Source organism: Anolis sagrei, chromosome 1, assembly GCF_037176765.1.
Source record: "Anolis sagrei isolate rAnoSag1 chromosome 1, rAnoSag1.mat, whole genome shotgun sequence".
Classification (NCBI taxonomy): Eukaryota; Metazoa; Chordata; class Lepidosauria; order Squamata; family Dactyloidae; genus Anolis; species Anolis sagrei.
Window position 1 is genome coordinate 332,612,470 of NC_090021.1, and position 17,679 is coordinate 332,630,148.

Here is a 17,679-nt window from a genome sequence, read left to right on the forward strand (position 1 = left end):
AGCCCAAATACATCAGAAACAATAAACACAACAACAACAATACAACAATAAATAACTGTAAGAACATTGAACCAATTTAACCAGTGTAAGAACATTGAACCAATTTAGAACAGAACTGCATATTAATTATCCTTGTCTTATGATCTATATCATACGACACAACTTTAGGGAAATTACTTTTGGGGATTGCAATTACCAGATTTCACCAGCCAAGACAACTACCAAACTTGCTGGCTGGGCCATGTTGGGAGATTTAAAAAAAAATTCCCATGGTCTGGAATGAATCTAGAAATTTCTGTATCATTAGATGGAAATTAAAGGAAACACTCAAGACTCAGATGGAAAATGGTTGGACAGCAATGAAAAGCACAGGAACTCCATCCCTCACACATAGGCATGGACACAAAACCAGGTGGGCCTTACCATTTTGATACCCGTTGAAAATGCAACCGGCTTGACAGGTTTCGGAATCTCTAGCTGCATTTCTAGTTGCGAAGACCGGTCTTTGTGCTGGGCTAACAGCAAAGAGGCAGGCAGATGAGAACTTTCCTGTGAGATTTGAAAAGACAAAGCAAATCTTAAAAAGGCATGTACTATCTCGCATTCGTTTGATGTATTCTTAGAACAACAAACTGGCTCGAAAAGTTGCTTTCAAGAAAACAGCACAAGCTTTCAACATCCCTGGGTTTCCAGAAAACTATCACTTTCAGTAATAGGAAAAAGCTGTATTAGCCTCGTAAATCAGAGAAACTTGCAAACAGCCATTTTTATAGATTCCACATTAAATGACAATATAACAAGCTCCTTATTCCAGAAGGCCAAACACAACCATACATATTAAAAATGCTTTTTAAAGTAATAATAATTAGAACTTAATCACAAAAACAAACAGTACAGAAAGCTATCTAACGTGGATCAGATGTTTATCTAAGCCACATTCCTTCAACCAATGAACTCCATCCAGTTTCAAATCAGTTCTTCATTAGATTTTACCTGAGGCCGTTTGGAGGTGATATACACATTCTGCCTCACACAATGGATCTATTGTGCACGCAACTAACAACATATTTATTTTCTCATTTAGTAATTTATTCTCAAGGACGCCAGCCAAATGGCTTTTCAAAAAATAAAATGTGCATGCATACACGCAAAGTAATAAAGTGGCTTAAGGGGAGGTCATTACATAAAATCCTATGAATGGGCAAAAGCAGAATAATTGTTAATGCATGCAAATCCAAAAGATATCTAGGGACTCAAGACACCAAGCCACCTAATTAGCAAAAATAGCTCTGCAGCATTTGCAGAAAGCATACATGAGGTTATTCATAGTGTTGCCACTGAAAAGAGCACACTTGTGTTCCTCTTCTTTTCTCTTCATAATACTGAGTTAAGGAAGGGCATCGTGCATTATCATGGTACATAACTGGTTCCTGAAGAGCAGGAAATCTCAAGTAATGACATCTCCCCCAAATGCTTCCTGAATAATACCATGGGAGAAAAAGTGTAGAAGAAATTGAGTTTGACCCGGAAGAGCCATTCTCGGCAGCTGCTCCATGACTAGACTCATTCTTATAAATAAAACTTTATAAAACTTTATTTATATACTGCTCTATCTCCCCAGGGGGACTCGGAGCGGTTATCAAGATACTTCCCAATTACAACACCTTTTGATGTCTATATATGGAACATCACCATAGAGTTCCTCTTGCTGAGTAGGAAACGTTAATTATATCCTTAGGAAAAAACCAAAAACAATTAGTTAACAAATATTGTTCAGACTTCTGGCAAGCTTCCAAGACTAGGGAAAGAACTGGTCTGTAAGAAAAAAGCATAGAAAAACTTGTTTTCAGAAGTGGTGTGGTATCTGTTCATTACACACTTCAACAACGATAAACAAGACATGATTGTCATGATTACATATCTGAAAGGAAGAATTACATATTTGATGAGGAAGAGGGAGCAAGCTTGTTTTCTGCTGCCCTGGAGTCTAGGACTCAGAGCAATGGATTCAAATTACAGGAAAGGAGATTCAACCTAAACATTAGGAAGAACTTCCTGACCATGAGAGGTGTGTTCAACAGTAGAACTCTCAGCCTCAGAGTCTGGTGGAGGCTCCTTCTTTGGAGGCTTTCAAACAGAGGCTGGATGGCCATCAGTTGAGGGCGCTCTGATTGTGCTTTTCATGCATGGGAGGGGATTGGATCTGTTTGCCCATGTGGTCTCTTCCAACTCTATAATTCTAATGAAAAACAATACCTATCATCTCAAAAGAAACCATGGAACCAGATGGGGTGTCCTTGGGAAACTTATGCTCTCTCAGCATTGAAGACAATGGCAAACCTCCTCTGAATAAAGCTAATGACACACTCACTATAAGTCAGAAATGACTTCAAGGCATCTGAATAACATGGACCATGAAGGGGAGGGCTAAATCTTTGCCTCACAGCTGCCATATTCCCCCTCCAAAAAATCTGCACACACAATTTGGAGGCGGAGACAACTTAATTCCATGCGATGTAGCATGACCAAGCAGGAGAGGATGCAGATGTGAGTCCAATGCACCAGCCACTGCACCCAGCCCTCTGAACAGCAATTCTTTGCCCCAATGCAGAGTCAGGAAGCAGATGAGAATTATGCACAGATGCTTTCCACTTGCAATTTCACATTGCCAAAGCAAAGTAACAGAAGATAAATCTTGAGTTTAGTCTGCCTGGAAAATATTGCCTGACAGATCTGCAGCTTGCTGATTGTTTTACCACTTGGAAGCCTTTGCAGTATTACTGTGGGAGAGCACAACACTGCAGCTTCCAGAATGTATTCAAATACACTAACTATATGTCACTTTCCGTTTTCAGGTCGATGACAGCAAGCTCAGTGGGGTTTGGCTCCAAACTGCAGATGCTTTAATACCATTCTTTCCAAGTGATTGGGCTTAAATCTGCATTTCTGGTCTCAGAAGGATTTATCAGCAAGCTCATAAAGTTGACTTTTTAAAAAGGTTCAATCTGATCTTGGAAGCTAAGCAGAGTCAGACCTGGTTATTACATGATTGGGGACCCACCAAGGAATACCAAGCACTATAGATTATATTTCAGAGGAAGGAACTGGCAAAGTATCCCTTCCCTAATAAAACTCTATGGAATTCATGGGATTGCTGTAAATCAACAGGCAATCTGAACATACATACAACAAAAAAGGGGAGGGGGAACACATACATAGAGTCCAAATTTTCTTATCTGATTCAAACCAAAATAAATGGACTAATATTTATTCATTTAATTTATATCCCATTTTTCAGACATATGAGAACTATCTAGTTGAGTAATCCTACTATTTCTGATTGTTGTTTGTTGTTGAGCGCCTTCAAGTCTTTCCTGACTTATGGCAATCTTAAGACTTTATCTGGCTAGAAGAGGATGCCTTCGTCTGCTGAAAGCATGTGACTTCCCAAGGTCATTCAGGGGAAGCAAGGACCTGAACCTTGGTCTCCTAGAATTTTAATCCCATATTCAAATCGCATCACCGCATCAATTCTCAATTCAGGGTATCGCCTGCATTTTATGCTCACATGCTAACAGCATAGGACACAGGCTTCCATATTCTAATTTCCCAGAATCTTAAGATCTACAGGAGAGGATTCTCCCTTGGTCCCATCATCATCATAACATTGGTTGGTGAGGACACAGGCTTCTTAGTGGCTGCTACAATCCTCTACAATTCCCTTCATTGGGATGATGGCTTCCTCACTGCTTTCCTTTCACTGTCCCCTGTTTGGATATCAGCCAGCACGTCAACGACTTAAATCAAGACATAGTTTTCTTAGATCTACAGAGACACTCGCTGGAACACCCCAGCAAGCGAGAGTCCAAAAGTGGCAGGCCCAAACCCAGCACCTCAATTCATGGCTGATACCAGATGAGAGACTCCCCCCTGGGCACTCAGAAGACTGGGCGACTTGGAAGGCGCTGAACAGACTGCGCTCTGGCACCACGAGATGCAGAGCCAATCTTAAGAAATGGGGCTACAGGGTGGAATCCTCGGCATGCGAGTGCGGAGAAGAGCAAACCACTGACCACCTGCTGCAATGCAACCTGAGCCCTCCAACATGCACGATGGAGGACCTTCTTGCGGCAACACCAGAGGCACTCCAAGTGGCCAGATACTGGTCAAAGGACATTTAACCAACTACCAAATTTGCAAAATCTGTGTGTGTTTTTTTTCTTTTTCTTTTTAATCTGTGTGTTTGTTTTGCTCTGTTAGAATTGTAATACAATGGTTGCTGATAACACGATAAATAAAATAAACTGTCGGCCAAAACCCTTTTTGTCTAAGCAGGCTTTAAATCAGTGATTCCCAGCCTTTTTTTACCAGAGACCACCTGACCAGAGACCACTTGACCAGGGATCATTTGACCAGGGACCACTTGAACAGGGACCACAAATCAGTAGTTGGTTATTTGGGGTGCTGATTCAGAAAATTGCATTGGATAGACCACATCAGCTCTAGTTTCTGATACAGAACATATGCCATCCTGCAGTCACCATCTGCTTGCCCACAGAAAACCATATTTAATAAACTAGAGCGGATGTAGTAGTAGTAATCTTTTGTGGGTAGTCAGCTTCTCCCCTCCCAACATCCCCGTTGCCTCGGGCAATATAAGAGGGTTTCGCAAGACCAGGCACTCCTGTTGTCATGTGTGAGGCCACGGACCATATTTTTGTTCCTGGAAACCACTGGTGGTCCACAGACCACAGGTTGGGAACCACTGCTTTAAATGTCTAATTAGTTATGGGTTTCTTGAAATGTATTAACTCTTGTACGTCTTTTAATGATGTTAAACTGAGTTTCACTTTTCTTTTCTTTTTGTAAACTCTGAAAGGTGGCATATAAATGATGAGTGAATGATTAAAGTCAGGGCCTCGTCTACAATGGCCCTGGCATTAAAGAACGGCTTTTCCAAGAAGCTGCTTGTTTTCCTCTCTTTAAATCATGTGGAAACACCATCAAATTAAGAGGTGATTAAATCTGGAAAGCTTTACTAATACTGAGTTGTAGCTCACACCAACACTATTTTTTATTTCAGGTTAAAGGTTTTACGTGCTTTTCCACTGTCTTAATCATCTCTAAGTGAGCCTGAGAACACTTTGGAAAGGTGAGATTAAAGAACACCTGCAACATTACCAAACGTAATAGCTAACATGTTAATATGAACCTAGCCTATATATAATTTAAAGATCACAACATGGACACAAAAGTATATGCAACATTCACAGAGCCGACACCTTTTCTATATCAGAATTATAAACTGTACTTATGAAGATAATGGAAGATTCCTACTATAAATGGAGGGATTTTTAAAAATCTCAATTTGAGAGAGAGAAGAATGCGAATTGAGACTTTTTAAAAACTGAAGAAGAAAAAACAACACAAACAAGAACTTTCTTTCTCCTGCCCTTCACATTACCTTTTAGTCATTAACAACATATTTAGATACGTTTAGCAGCAGTGCGTGCCCAAACGTCGTAAAATTACCTATTTTGGTCATGTTATAAAGATTATTTATAACTGCTCCTTTTTGCAAGCCATCTGGCAAAATGGATTTCCAGTAAAACCAACTGCTGTGTAACAAAACAATGTTCACTTCGGCTAAATTAAAAGGGCATTTAAAGCTGAGTTGGAAACACTTTGGTGACTCAGTGTAACCCTCCCCTCTCCCTTCCCCTCCCCAAGCTGTTAAAAGAAATAAACACTGAACAGTGAAGCTACTATGAGTTGACCTTCATAGTCAGACTATGTCTACAGTTAGAGTACCTTTGCACTCCAAAGAGCAAAGAGATAGGACCTTATTCCATGTTCTCTCACAGAATCCTAGTTGAAAGAGACCCCAAGGGCCATCTAGTCCAACCCCATTCTGCCCTCCAGGAAAACACAAACGAAGCAGACAGCCATTCTGCCTCTGTTTAAAAACTTCCAGCAAAAGAGACTCTACCAAACTCCAAAGAAGTTGACCCCAACACTATCTTGAGCAGCCTATTCAACTGTCAAGCAGCTCTTACTGTCAGGGAGTTCTTCCTAATATTCAGGTAGAATATCATTTCCTGCAGTTTGAATTCATTGGTCTGTGTCCTGGCCCCTAGAGCAGCATTTCTCCAACTGTGCTCCTCCAAGTGTTTTGGGATTTCAGCTCCCAGAAATCCTAGCTAGTTAACCAGCAGTTAGGAATTGTGGAAGTCCAAAACATTTAGAGGAGGACAGTTTGAGAAGAAGAAAGCGCAAAAGCTGGATTGCAGCTAAACATAAAACCAAGATCATGGCAACAAGAATGATTGACAACTGGAAAATAGAGGGAGAAAATGTGGAGGCCGTGACAGACTTTGTATTTCTAGGTGCGAAGATTACTGCAGATGCAGACTGTGGCCAGGAAATCAGAAGACGCTTACTTCTTGGGAGGAGAGCAATGTCCAATCTCAATAAAATAGTAAAGAGTAGAGACATCAGACTGGCAACAAAGATCCGCCTAGTCAAAGCCATGGTATTCCCTGTAGTAACCTACGGATGTAAGAGCTGGACCTTAGGGAAGGCTGAGCGAAGGAAGATCGATGCTTTTGAACTGTGGTGCTGGAGGAAGGTTCTGAGAGTGCCTTGGACTGCGAGAAGATCCAACCAGTCCATCCTCCAGGAAATAAAGCCCGACTGCTCATTGGAGGGAAGGATACTAGAGACAAAGTTGAAGTCCTTTGGCCACATCATGAGGAGACAGCAAAGCCTAGAGAAGACAATTATGCTGGGGAAAGTGGAAGGAAAAAGGAAGAGGGGCCGACCAAGGGCAAGATGGATGGATGGCATCCTTGAAGTGACTGGGCTGACCTTGAAGGAGCTGGGGGTGGTGACGGCCGACAGGGAGCTCTGGCGTGGACTGGTCCATGAGGTCACAAAGAGTCGGAGACGACTGAACGAATGAACAACAAGTTTGAGAAACTCTGCTCTACAGCATCAGAAAAAAAGGCTGTTCCATTTTAAATATGGCATCCTATCAAAAATGTAAACCTTGTAAAATTATAGCTCCCATTATTCCATAGCACTGAGCCATGGCAGTTAAAGTGTTGGCAAAGAGCATTAATTCGACAGTGTAGATGCACTCTTGGTCTCCAGTTCCATCCACTGCGATCACTACAGAACTCAGAAAATTTGCGACTATCGCTCCCACTATCCTGGGAGACAAAATCGCCAAAAAGTAACTTTTGTGAGCTCTGAAAGAAATTATGAGTTTAATCTTGAGTAGGTAGCAAAGGTGTTAAACATTTCACAATTCCGCTGTCTGCAAAATGAACATTTTCCTATTGCGGAGGAGAAGGTCAACCTCCAAGGCAAGAAGCACGCCTGGATAATAATTTGTAAAAACCTGAACCCCTTTTCTCTTTTTAAAAATCCAGTAAATGACCCATACTCTCCAGCTTCCCACTCCCAAGAGAAGCTCCCTCCCTCAGTTCAGCCCCCAGAAGAGCAAAACCACCTCTTAAATCAGCTGACACCAAACTCCCTCCCATTTCAGTAGGTACCCCTCAGGGCTCAACAAGAAGTTGAAATGCTTAGCCTCCCCACAGGAAAAAAAAGAAACAGAACAGAAATAAAATAAAAAAACATAAACAACTAGGTAGAATCATAAAGACAAAACAATAAAAAGGTTTGGGGGGGGGGCTGCTATGATAGAAGAATCTGGAACACAGCTGTTATGCTCTTAAAAACAAAACTCTTAGGAGTTTGTTAGGAGCGGATAACTGGGAAATGAAAGCCATACAGCCCAAGAGAGAAATAAGACAACCCAAATAAACATTCAAGTTTAGCCAGTGAAACAGCCCTCCACATTCGTAGACAATCCAAGTGAAAGTGAAAAACTGCAAATAAAGAAGTAAATATATTTATCTGAGAGAACATCTTTCTAGGAATTGCTAGGTCCTAGAATATGACTCTGGTCAACATCTGAAAGCTGAGCACAGATTCACAAAGCATTATCCATGAGTGATCAAATCCACAAATGTCGAACCTGCAAATAAGAGGCCTTACTCCATTTTTAAAACAGATTAAATAGGTATTTTAAAAACAGTTTTAAAGCATGTATTTACTGTACATGAATGTAACAGCTTGCAAATATGGAGAAGCTGCAGGAGAACGGCAGATGAGGCAATTTCCAACACAGATATTCTCCCGTTTCAGTAAATTGAGCCAGTGCAGACTAATAGTTTGCAACCTGGACCAGATTCACATTAACTGCTCCATTGTCTCTCAAACTAAGGTATGGCACAGCACCTTTGTGAATAATGAAATAGCTGGACACTCTGAATGAAGTGGTGGAATTACCGTATATACTCAACTGTAAGCCGAGTTTTTCAGCCCCTTTTTAAGACTGAAAAAGCCCCTCTCAGCTTATACTTGAGTCAAAGGTATTTATTATTTTACTGGGTCATTATGATTATTATTATTATTATTATTATTATTTCATTTATCATTTTACTCTATTTACTATTATTATTACATTTACATTATTTTACTCTAGTATTATTATAATTATTACATTTATATCTTTATTATTATTACATTTATTATTTTTCTCTGGTAGTACATTTATTATTTTATTTTATTTTACTCCATTATTACTGTTATTATTACTTTTCCATTATTTTACTCTATTATTATTATTATTATTACATTTATTATTTTACTCTCTTTATTATTATTGGAAGAATACATAAGCACATTTACATTCAAGAAAGTTAGAATAATTGTTTAATCAGAGTTGGACAGTCATAGCTTAAATTACAGTTTTATATAAATATTCAAAAAAAATTAACCTACTGATGCCTCAATTAATGTAATTTTATTGGTGTTTATTTTCATTATGAAATTTACCTGTAGCTGCTGCATTTCCCACCCTCGGCTTATACTCGAGTCAATACGTTGTTCCCAGTTTTTTGTGGTAAAATTATAAAATTATATTCAGGTCAGCTTATATTCAAGTATATATGTGCCAAGACACAGATGACAAAACCTAAAGTTGTCTGGTCTGTTTCTCTAAGAAAACTCCTATCATCCCTGATCGCTAGGCAAAATGGCTGAAGCTGATAGGATCTGGAGTCGAACAGCATTTATTTATCAGAATACAAATTCCCACTAGAAAGTAAGATGACAAGGATTGCAATCATGTTGGTGTTTAACACACCTGTACGTTCCGCCAGAGAAACAGCTGAGCACCTTTATACAATGTGAAACATCCATATTCAGGTTCAAGGTTGAGGAAGAGAAGTTCTACATGAGGTGTCATTTTATGTATATATGCGCACATGAATGAACAATTTATTAGTCTATTTACTTATCTATTTTATTTTTATCCTGTTTTTCTCCCAATATAGGGAGAATTCGCCTGTGAACCCAGAAAGATGTTCAGCTGCAATTTGTATCATTCAATACAAGGACGGCATAGCACAATGAATGCATAACTCCACACAAGGAGATACATACTACACATGTCCAATGAAGGATGACAGCTGAAGTCTGTCTAGGAGAAATCCTTTGAAAAACTTGAGCGGCTAACCTTTCTCTTTGGTGGCATAAGGCAAAAATAACAGTAATGAAAAGGACCAAAATGTTATTGGAAACTACGCACATGGTAACAAACAAAATCAAACTAATTCCAAACCAACTAGACAGAGAATTAAGATATGAATGAAAGTCATAAACTGAAAAATTAAACAATATGTATAGACAAATCAATGCTTTTTTTTCGTGTCAGGAGCAATTTAAGAAACTGCAAGTCACTTCTGGCGTGAGAGAATTGGTTATCTGCAAGGATGTTGGCCAGGGGATGCCCGGATGTTTTACCATCCTTGTGGGCGGCTTCTCTTATGTCCCCTGCATGGGAAGCTGGAGCTGACAGAGGGAGCTCAACCCACTCCCCGGATTTGAACCGACAACCTTCTGGTCAGCAGTCCTGCTGGCACAAAGGTTTAACTCAATGCGTCACCGGGAGCTCCAAGCAATGCTGAAAAACAGCAATATAAGAGTATGGAAGTAATTGTGGTTATTTGTAAAAGAAAAAAAAAGATGAGTAATCAAGTCTGTTGCGTCTTCATTTCCCAAGATTATTTAATGTATTCTACTTTCAGATTTTCTCTTTATATTTAGGAACATGTTGTGTATGTATATTTTGGAACAGCTCATACTGTGAAATTATTAGTATGTTATTCAGTTTGTTCATTAGGCTATTCGCATTTTTGAAACAAAGGAATGTAAATACATGTTTCTTTATTATTCCAATATTTAACAAAGGCACACCAAAACATTTGTACTGATTGTTGGCAGCCCCATGAATCTCAAAGGGTTTTCTTAAGCAAGGAATACTCAAGAGGTGGTTATGCCACTTCCTTGCCTTGAAATAGGCTTAGAGCACCTGGTATTTTTCAGTATTCTCCCATCCAACTACTAACCAGAGCTAACTCTGATTAACTTTCAAGATTGGATGGATTTGCATTTGCTGTTGTGTGCCTTCAAGCCATTTCTGAGGAATGGAAAACCTAAGATGAACCTGTCTTAACAAGATTTGTTCAGAAGAGGCTTGCTTTTGCTTTCCCCTGAAACTGAGAGAGTGTGACATCTCCAAGATCACCCCAGTGGGTTTCCATAGCCAAACAGGGATTCAAACCCTGGCTTCAGAGTTGTTGCCCAACTACACCATGCTGTCTGCCTCTATGACGTTTGCAAACATCTGTTTAATTCACATACTTATTTATGGATAGTTGCTTTAGAATTTGTTTTATTGTTGTTACTCTTTTTGGTTGCTGTTGTTACACGCTTTTTCAATAACTTTTCCATCATCATCCTTTTTTTCCTACAGAACCTGCATTTTGCTACATGACAGGAATAAACCAGACAAAGAGAAACACAATTTATTCCAGTTCCAAATAAAGTGTTGAGAGGTGCCCTCGGAAGTCCTTATCTTTCATTACCTACCAATTTATCCAGTAGCTCCTGCTTGTTCTTCCTTTTCAGCATCTGTTGCATTTGCTCCTCCTTCTGTATTAGAAACCTCCTCTGCTCATTCTCCTGGCGTTCCACCTCCAAGGCCTCCTCCAGCTCCTCCTGCTCTCTAGACTAAGACAGAATCAAGAACAACAGGAATTTCAGGAGAAGTGAATCTGGAAAAGCAATCTATACCCCAGACAGGTCAACTATGGACTTTGGGGGACATCAGGAAGGCTCAATTTCCTTAAAAAGTGATAAACCTGGGCTTGTATCACTGCAGACTACAGATGGGAGGGGGAACTCATACCATGTTGCGTATGTGCCTTCAAAATCAGGTGTTAACTTGTGGCAACTCCATGAATTTCGTAAGCGTTGGTTTGCGATTGCCTTTCTCTGATACATAACTGATAGCACCTGATATTTCTTTGCAGACCCCTCTAATATAATAATAATAATAATAATAATAATATACTTTATTTATATTCTGCTCTAACAGCCCGAGGGCACTCAGAGCGGATTACAGAATATATATATGGCAAACATTCAATGCCGTTACACAATTAACAACAAAGACAGACATTACATAGACAGAGGCAAGGCTTCCCTCTTTTTCGTCTCTGGCATCTGGAAGCTGTGTTCAACTCGGTCATGAGGATGTGCTGTTGTTCCATTTTTCCACACTAAGGAGTCTGTTGTCCATGCATGCCTTCCTGATCAAATTGCTGGTATGTCTACAGGGGCACCTTTTACCTCCCCGCCAAAGCGGTACCTATTTATCTACTCATATGGCTGTTTTTGAACTGCTAGGTAAGCAGAAGCTAGGGCTGACGGTGGGATCTCACCCTGACCTGTGGCTCAACTTTCTGGTCGACAAGATTTTCTGCAGCTGGTGGTTTAACCCACTAACTGCAACCCTAACCCTAACCCTCTCCCAAGCACTATGCAGGCATTAAACTGCTTATCTTCCAATCCCAGATGGATATGATGCTTTCAGGATATTTAGACACCCTTATAGGAAATAAAATCCTTCTGCACTGAAATACAAAAAAGGGGAAAGCCAGGCTAGAATCTCTGTTTTGTTGCCTTTCTGTGCATTCATTTATATTTATACTATGGAGCATTAAATCACATGTGTCACATGTGTGATGGGAGAAAAGATACAGCCTGGGTATAGGCTTAACACCTCAGTTAGAACTTGGCTAAGTTTCAATTTCCAAACAGAACCTGTATTCAGCAAAGATTTTGGAGAGCTTAAATACTAACTCATTTGAAAAGGTATTGGTCCAGGATCATTCTCAAGATTGATTTTGCAAAGTTATCGGAGATTATTTTGTTCAGAAATTGTGGATAAAGAACTACGTAACAAATATGGATTTCTTCTTCGATACATGTCAACAGCAGCAAGAATATTATTTGCTCAGTCCTGGAAGAAGACCAAAGTAGAAGAAATAGAAGAATGTATCGTCAAAGTTGCCAAGTTAGCCCAAGTTGCTAAACTGATCTTAAATCTAAAAACCAATTAAAATTCCAGAAGACTCACAGAATTCTAGAGTTGGAAGAGACCTCGTGGGCCCCCCAGAGTCAGACATGACTCAACTTAATGTTAAGGGGAAACCTTTAACATTTAATAAAAATTTAAAATTAACCCCCTCATCACAAAAAGGGGCTGAGACAGGAAAGGCCCTCCACACACAACCAAAAATCCATTTAGTGAGCAGACAAAATGAGGAAACCCATTAACATTAAGTTAAATTTCCCAGCAAACAAATTGTTGATATTACGTCATTTTCAGCTCTCAATACGTTAGAGCAACCTCTACTAAAGAATTGCAACCAGTAATTTCAAGACAGAAGCAATAACGCATTAAACTTTACTGTGTTATTTCCAAGCTCTGCCTCAAACATTATAAGGTAGTAAGGGGAAGGAAAGAAATGCTCATGAACAGCAATCTCCCTTACTATATTGATTTGCTTAGAGTGGTGCATAGAGGAAACATCAGCCATCCTGAGCAAGGACAGGAAGCCAATTTCTATTCACTTTCACTCCTTCTCACTTACTCTGAACGTTGGGAGGCCTCCCCATGCATCTGGTGCAGTGAAAAGGCAAGACACAGAACATTGCACTTTAAGATGCTTTACGGCCCTCCAGGTCATTTTATACAGCCCTCTGGATGTTGGACTACAAGTTCTGTATTTCTCATCATTCGACATCATGACCAGACCTGTAAGGAGTTGGGATACAGTAGCATCTGGAAACAAGGCTTGTGGATAGGATATCTGATTTTAAGGTAAAGGTAAAGGTTTTCCCCGGCATTAAGTCCAGTCGTGTCCGACTCTGGAGGTTGGTGCTCGTCTCCATTTCTAAGCCGAAGAGCCGGCTTTGTCTATAGACACCCCCAAGGTCATGTGGCCAGCATGACTGCATGGAGTGCCGTTAACATTCCCACCAGAGCGGTACCTATTGATCTACTCATATTTGCATGTTTTCAAACTGCTAGGCTGGCAGAAGCTGGGGCTGACAGCGGAAGCTCATGCCACTCCCCAGATTCGAACCTGTGACCTTTCGATCAACAAGTGCCACCGGGTTAAACCACTGAGCTGTTCAACCCAGGGAACATGTATCTGACTTTACATGTCCTTTAACCTTTCCCCAACTTTAGAGCCACAAGTGTTGTTGGGTTGCAACTCCCATTATCCCCAGTCTGTATGGTGATAGATGTCACTTAAGAACATCTGAGGACCCAAATTGGGTAAAAATGTAAAAAAAAAATATAGCTGGCCTTATAGTTAGAGTCTCTATTCATGGATTCAATTGCTCTTTGAAAACAACCATAAGAATGGTGTGGTCCTTGATGAAAATGACTTTGACACTTCTGCTCTAGGTATTGTAAAGACCCCAGACTAAGACAACCTGATCTTGTGACAACAGATTTTGTCTGATCTTGGAAGCTAAACAAGGTCAGCCTGGTTAGTACTTGGATGGGAGACTGCCATGTGCTGTAGGCTATATCTCAGAGGAAGGAACTGGCAAAATAACTGTGGAGTATTCCACACCTAAGAAAATCCTATGAAATTCATGGGTGACAATAAGCCATCAGGCAACTTGAAGGTACATACACTCATATACAAAAAAGAAGCACCATGCAGATGGGCTCACCATCAAAACTCTTAACTATGGAAGATTCTGTGCAGGTTTAAAATACGTAAGAGTCACAGAGATCATCTGGAAGAATAGGCTCCGTTCTGTCACATTTTTCACATAGTAAAGAGTTGATAAGACTAAAAATATTTATTAAGCGAGCAATTTATTATCTTGGGCATTCAACAGATCTTAGTTTTTTAAATACTATTATGTCATTCCACCTCATACTGTAAGTATTGGATAAGGAACCTTGAGATCAGGGTTCAAATGCCCATGGAAAACCACTGGATGATCTTGGACGAGTTAGTGTCTTAGAGAATTGCTCAGCTTTAGAGGAATGCAATGACAAACCTTCTCTGAAGAAATGCAGTGAAAACTTAATAATAGAGTCCACCATAACATGGAGTCAATTTGAAGGCACATAACAAGTAATTCTTCCCCTTCACCCCTACAATACAATACAGAGAAAATAAAATGCAAGTTAAAATACGGGCAGTCAAAGAAAATACAACTTTAAGTAACTAACCAGTTTGATTTTATTTTTCTGAATGACTTCCTTGTTTTCTTTTTGGTACATCTCCATCTTCTTTTTTGTATTCTCTAAATCAATGCTGTTGGTCAAGTTGAACACTGCATCAATAGTGGGGAAGGGATGGGAAAACAATATATTAATAGCAATCAAATAATTACTAACTTTATTCAAGGGTAATGATTACAAAGCATTCCTATTTTAAAATCAACACCAGAAACTCTCATGAATATTCGCCCACATCCTCAACTGCTCTGAGTCCCCTCAGGGAGATAGGGTGGATATATAAATATATTTTTTATAATTATATTGTAATTTAGAATTATAACTAATTGTATATCTCACATTCAACCATGTACAATCTAGACTTACATGTTCTAGATTATTCCAGATTCAAAACAATTGTGCATACCCAAGTCTAGCAACATCATCTATACTGGTAGAGCAACAAGACCTTAAAGTACAGTAAATTCTCCAGCAAAGAAAAAAATGCCTGCCTTTTTATTAATTTCTGGGATTATATAGAATCATAGAATCATAGAGTTGGAAGAGGCCTCGTGGGCCCTCCAGTCCAATTTCCTGCCAAGAAGAAGGAAATTGCATTCAAGCATCCCCGACAGATGGCCATCCAGCCTCTGTTTCAAAGCCACCAAAGAAGGAGCCTCCACCGTTTCCAATGCAGAGAGTTCCACTGCTGAACAGCTCTCACAGTTAGGAAGTTCTTCCTCATGTTCAGGTGGAATCTCCTTTCCTGTGGCTTGAAGCCATTGTTCCATTGTGTCCTAGGACTTCCCCTCACACCTTGATACATGGCCCTCACCATGTCTCCTCTCAGCCTTCTCTTCTGCAGGCTAAACATGTCACTCTTCATACGGCTTGTTCTCAAGACCCTCCTCTGGATACATTTCAGTTTGTCAACATCTCCCTTCAATGGCGGTGCCCAGAAATGGACACAGTGCAATTCCAGGTGTGGTCTGACCAAGGCAGAATAGAGGGATAGCCGGATTTCCCTGGATCTAGATACTAGACTCCTATTTATGCAGGCCAGAATCCCACTGGCATTTTAAGCTGCCACATGACATTGTCAGCTTGTTCTGTCGCCACTGAACCTGAAATGAAGTGCTTTTAAGAGAGGATGTGTGGCTTGAATCCAGCAGGAAGCCAGGGGGCCCGAAAAGGAGCCTTTAGGAAAATTTCCCTCATTAAACAGTCTTTAGGAGGCTTGAGCTTAAATATAACAGTCTTTTATTGATGAACAAACAGGAATTGTAAAGCTTTCTTGGTAAAAAAACAGTTCTCTCAAACTTGTCCACAGGGAACAGGCACTATCTTCAATAACTTTGTTCAAAGGAAAATTCCCCTTTCTAGCTCCTCCCAGGCTGCTGTGAACGTAAACCTGACTGATTTGAATCCACTACCGGCTGAACTGTGTCTCAGAACCGAGCAGACGTACCAGTGACGTAGTCACTTAGCAGGAGATCTTGATGGTTAGAGCTGTTATTCCCTCCGGAATTCCTCAGGGCTGTAAGGCTGTTTCCCCGGAACCCTTGGGAATCTTTAGAGGCTCTTAAGACTGTTCTCCCCCGGGAAGCCTTAAGGGACGAAGCCTTTGTACAGGAGGACATCTGTATATATCGTCTGCATTGACTTCCTTTGCTGAGACTAACTGAAAAATGGCCCCTTCCCTCCAAAAAACCCAGAAGGGGACCAAGGATCCTAACTATAATTGACAGGTGGCTTGCCCTATGAATGCAGCCAAAGGAAGCCACCTACCTGCAGAGTCCCTGAAGCTCAGGACTACAAACAAACAGTGCAAAGCACAAAATTGGAGCCCCTTGAACAAGCGTTCCAGAACACAGCTCATGTTTAACTTGTTGTCCACAAGGACTTTTATTCTTCAAATAAAATCAGCAGATTAATATTTCCATTCTTCTGTACTGAATAGGCTTCTCAAATGTGCATGCTAAGCCCTATGTTATGGTTCTCTATACTCTGTATTTCAGGTTCCCACTTGTCTCCTATAACATTTACCCATCTAGCTTAAAACTTTGAAAGCTGTACAATACTAAGTTAGGTCATTGCCCTTTTTAGCTCACTAGCATTTGCTCTGACTAGAAGTGTCACTCTGAGCACGTGACACTTTTCCACTTCTTCTTCGTCTTCTTCTTCTTCTCCTCCTCCTCCTCCTCTCTCTCTCTCTCTCTCCCTTTTGTGAGGGGGAGAAGGCGGTCCAGCCCCATAGTCATGGAAGATATGTTCCTGGACTTTTCATGGAAAAGGAAAACCACAGATAATAACGAACCATATTGAAATGACTTTATAGTCAACTTTTCTCATACTGAGGCTTACCTCACACTGTGAGGCCTTATTTCACAGACTAAGGCCTACCTCACACTGTGAGGCCTTCTCACAGACTGAGACCTTTCTCCCACTGAGGCAAACTAACACAGAGGCCTACTAAGCTACAGGCAGACCTGCTGATATAGAACTGCAGCTTTTGCTGAGTCATTGCATCCATTTAACCTTTTCAGTGCTTGACTCACATTTTTGTAATGAAAAATACCTAGTTAATTTTAAATATTTCTGACACTCCTATTTTCGATTACAAAAATCTCCAATTTAAATCATTTGTTGTTGTTGTTCCTTCGTTCAGTCGTCTCGGACTCTTCATGACCTCATGGACCAGCCCACGCTAGAGCTCCCTATCGGCCGTCACCACCCCCAGCTCCTTCAAGGTAAGCCCAGTCACTTCAAGGATGCATCCATCCATCTTGCCCTTGGTCGGCCCCTCTTCCTTTTACCTTCCACTTTCCCCAGCATAATTGTCTTCTCTAAGCTTTAAATCATACATACATAAATCATACATACATGCATACACAATTTGCTGTTAAATTCACAGGATTTCACATTTCACTTTTTCCTTTTAAGTGTTTCCTCTGGAACCATAAATCTTTCTGATGGTACACCTTTATTACCTCTTTCTGATCTTCTAG

General features: G+C 40.3%; 1 protein-coding gene across 1 annotated transcript in view; it reads right to left on the bottom strand.

Moving 5' to 3' along the window:
• MNAT1 (MNAT1 component of CDK activating kinase) overlaps nt 1-17,679 on the bottom strand; it is a 167,394-nt gene that overhangs the window by 97,992 nt on the left and 51,723 nt on the right. Inside the window, exons 4-6 of the mRNA XM_060754088.2 lie at nt 14,684-14,787; nt 11,005-11,145; nt 424-549 (exon numbers count right to left, since the gene is read on the bottom strand). Coding sequence (XP_060610071.2) covers nt 424-549; nt 11,005-11,145; nt 14,684-14,787 — 371 coding nt within the window. The remainder of the gene's footprint in view (nt 1-423; nt 550-11,004; nt 11,146-14,683; nt 14,788-17,679) is intronic.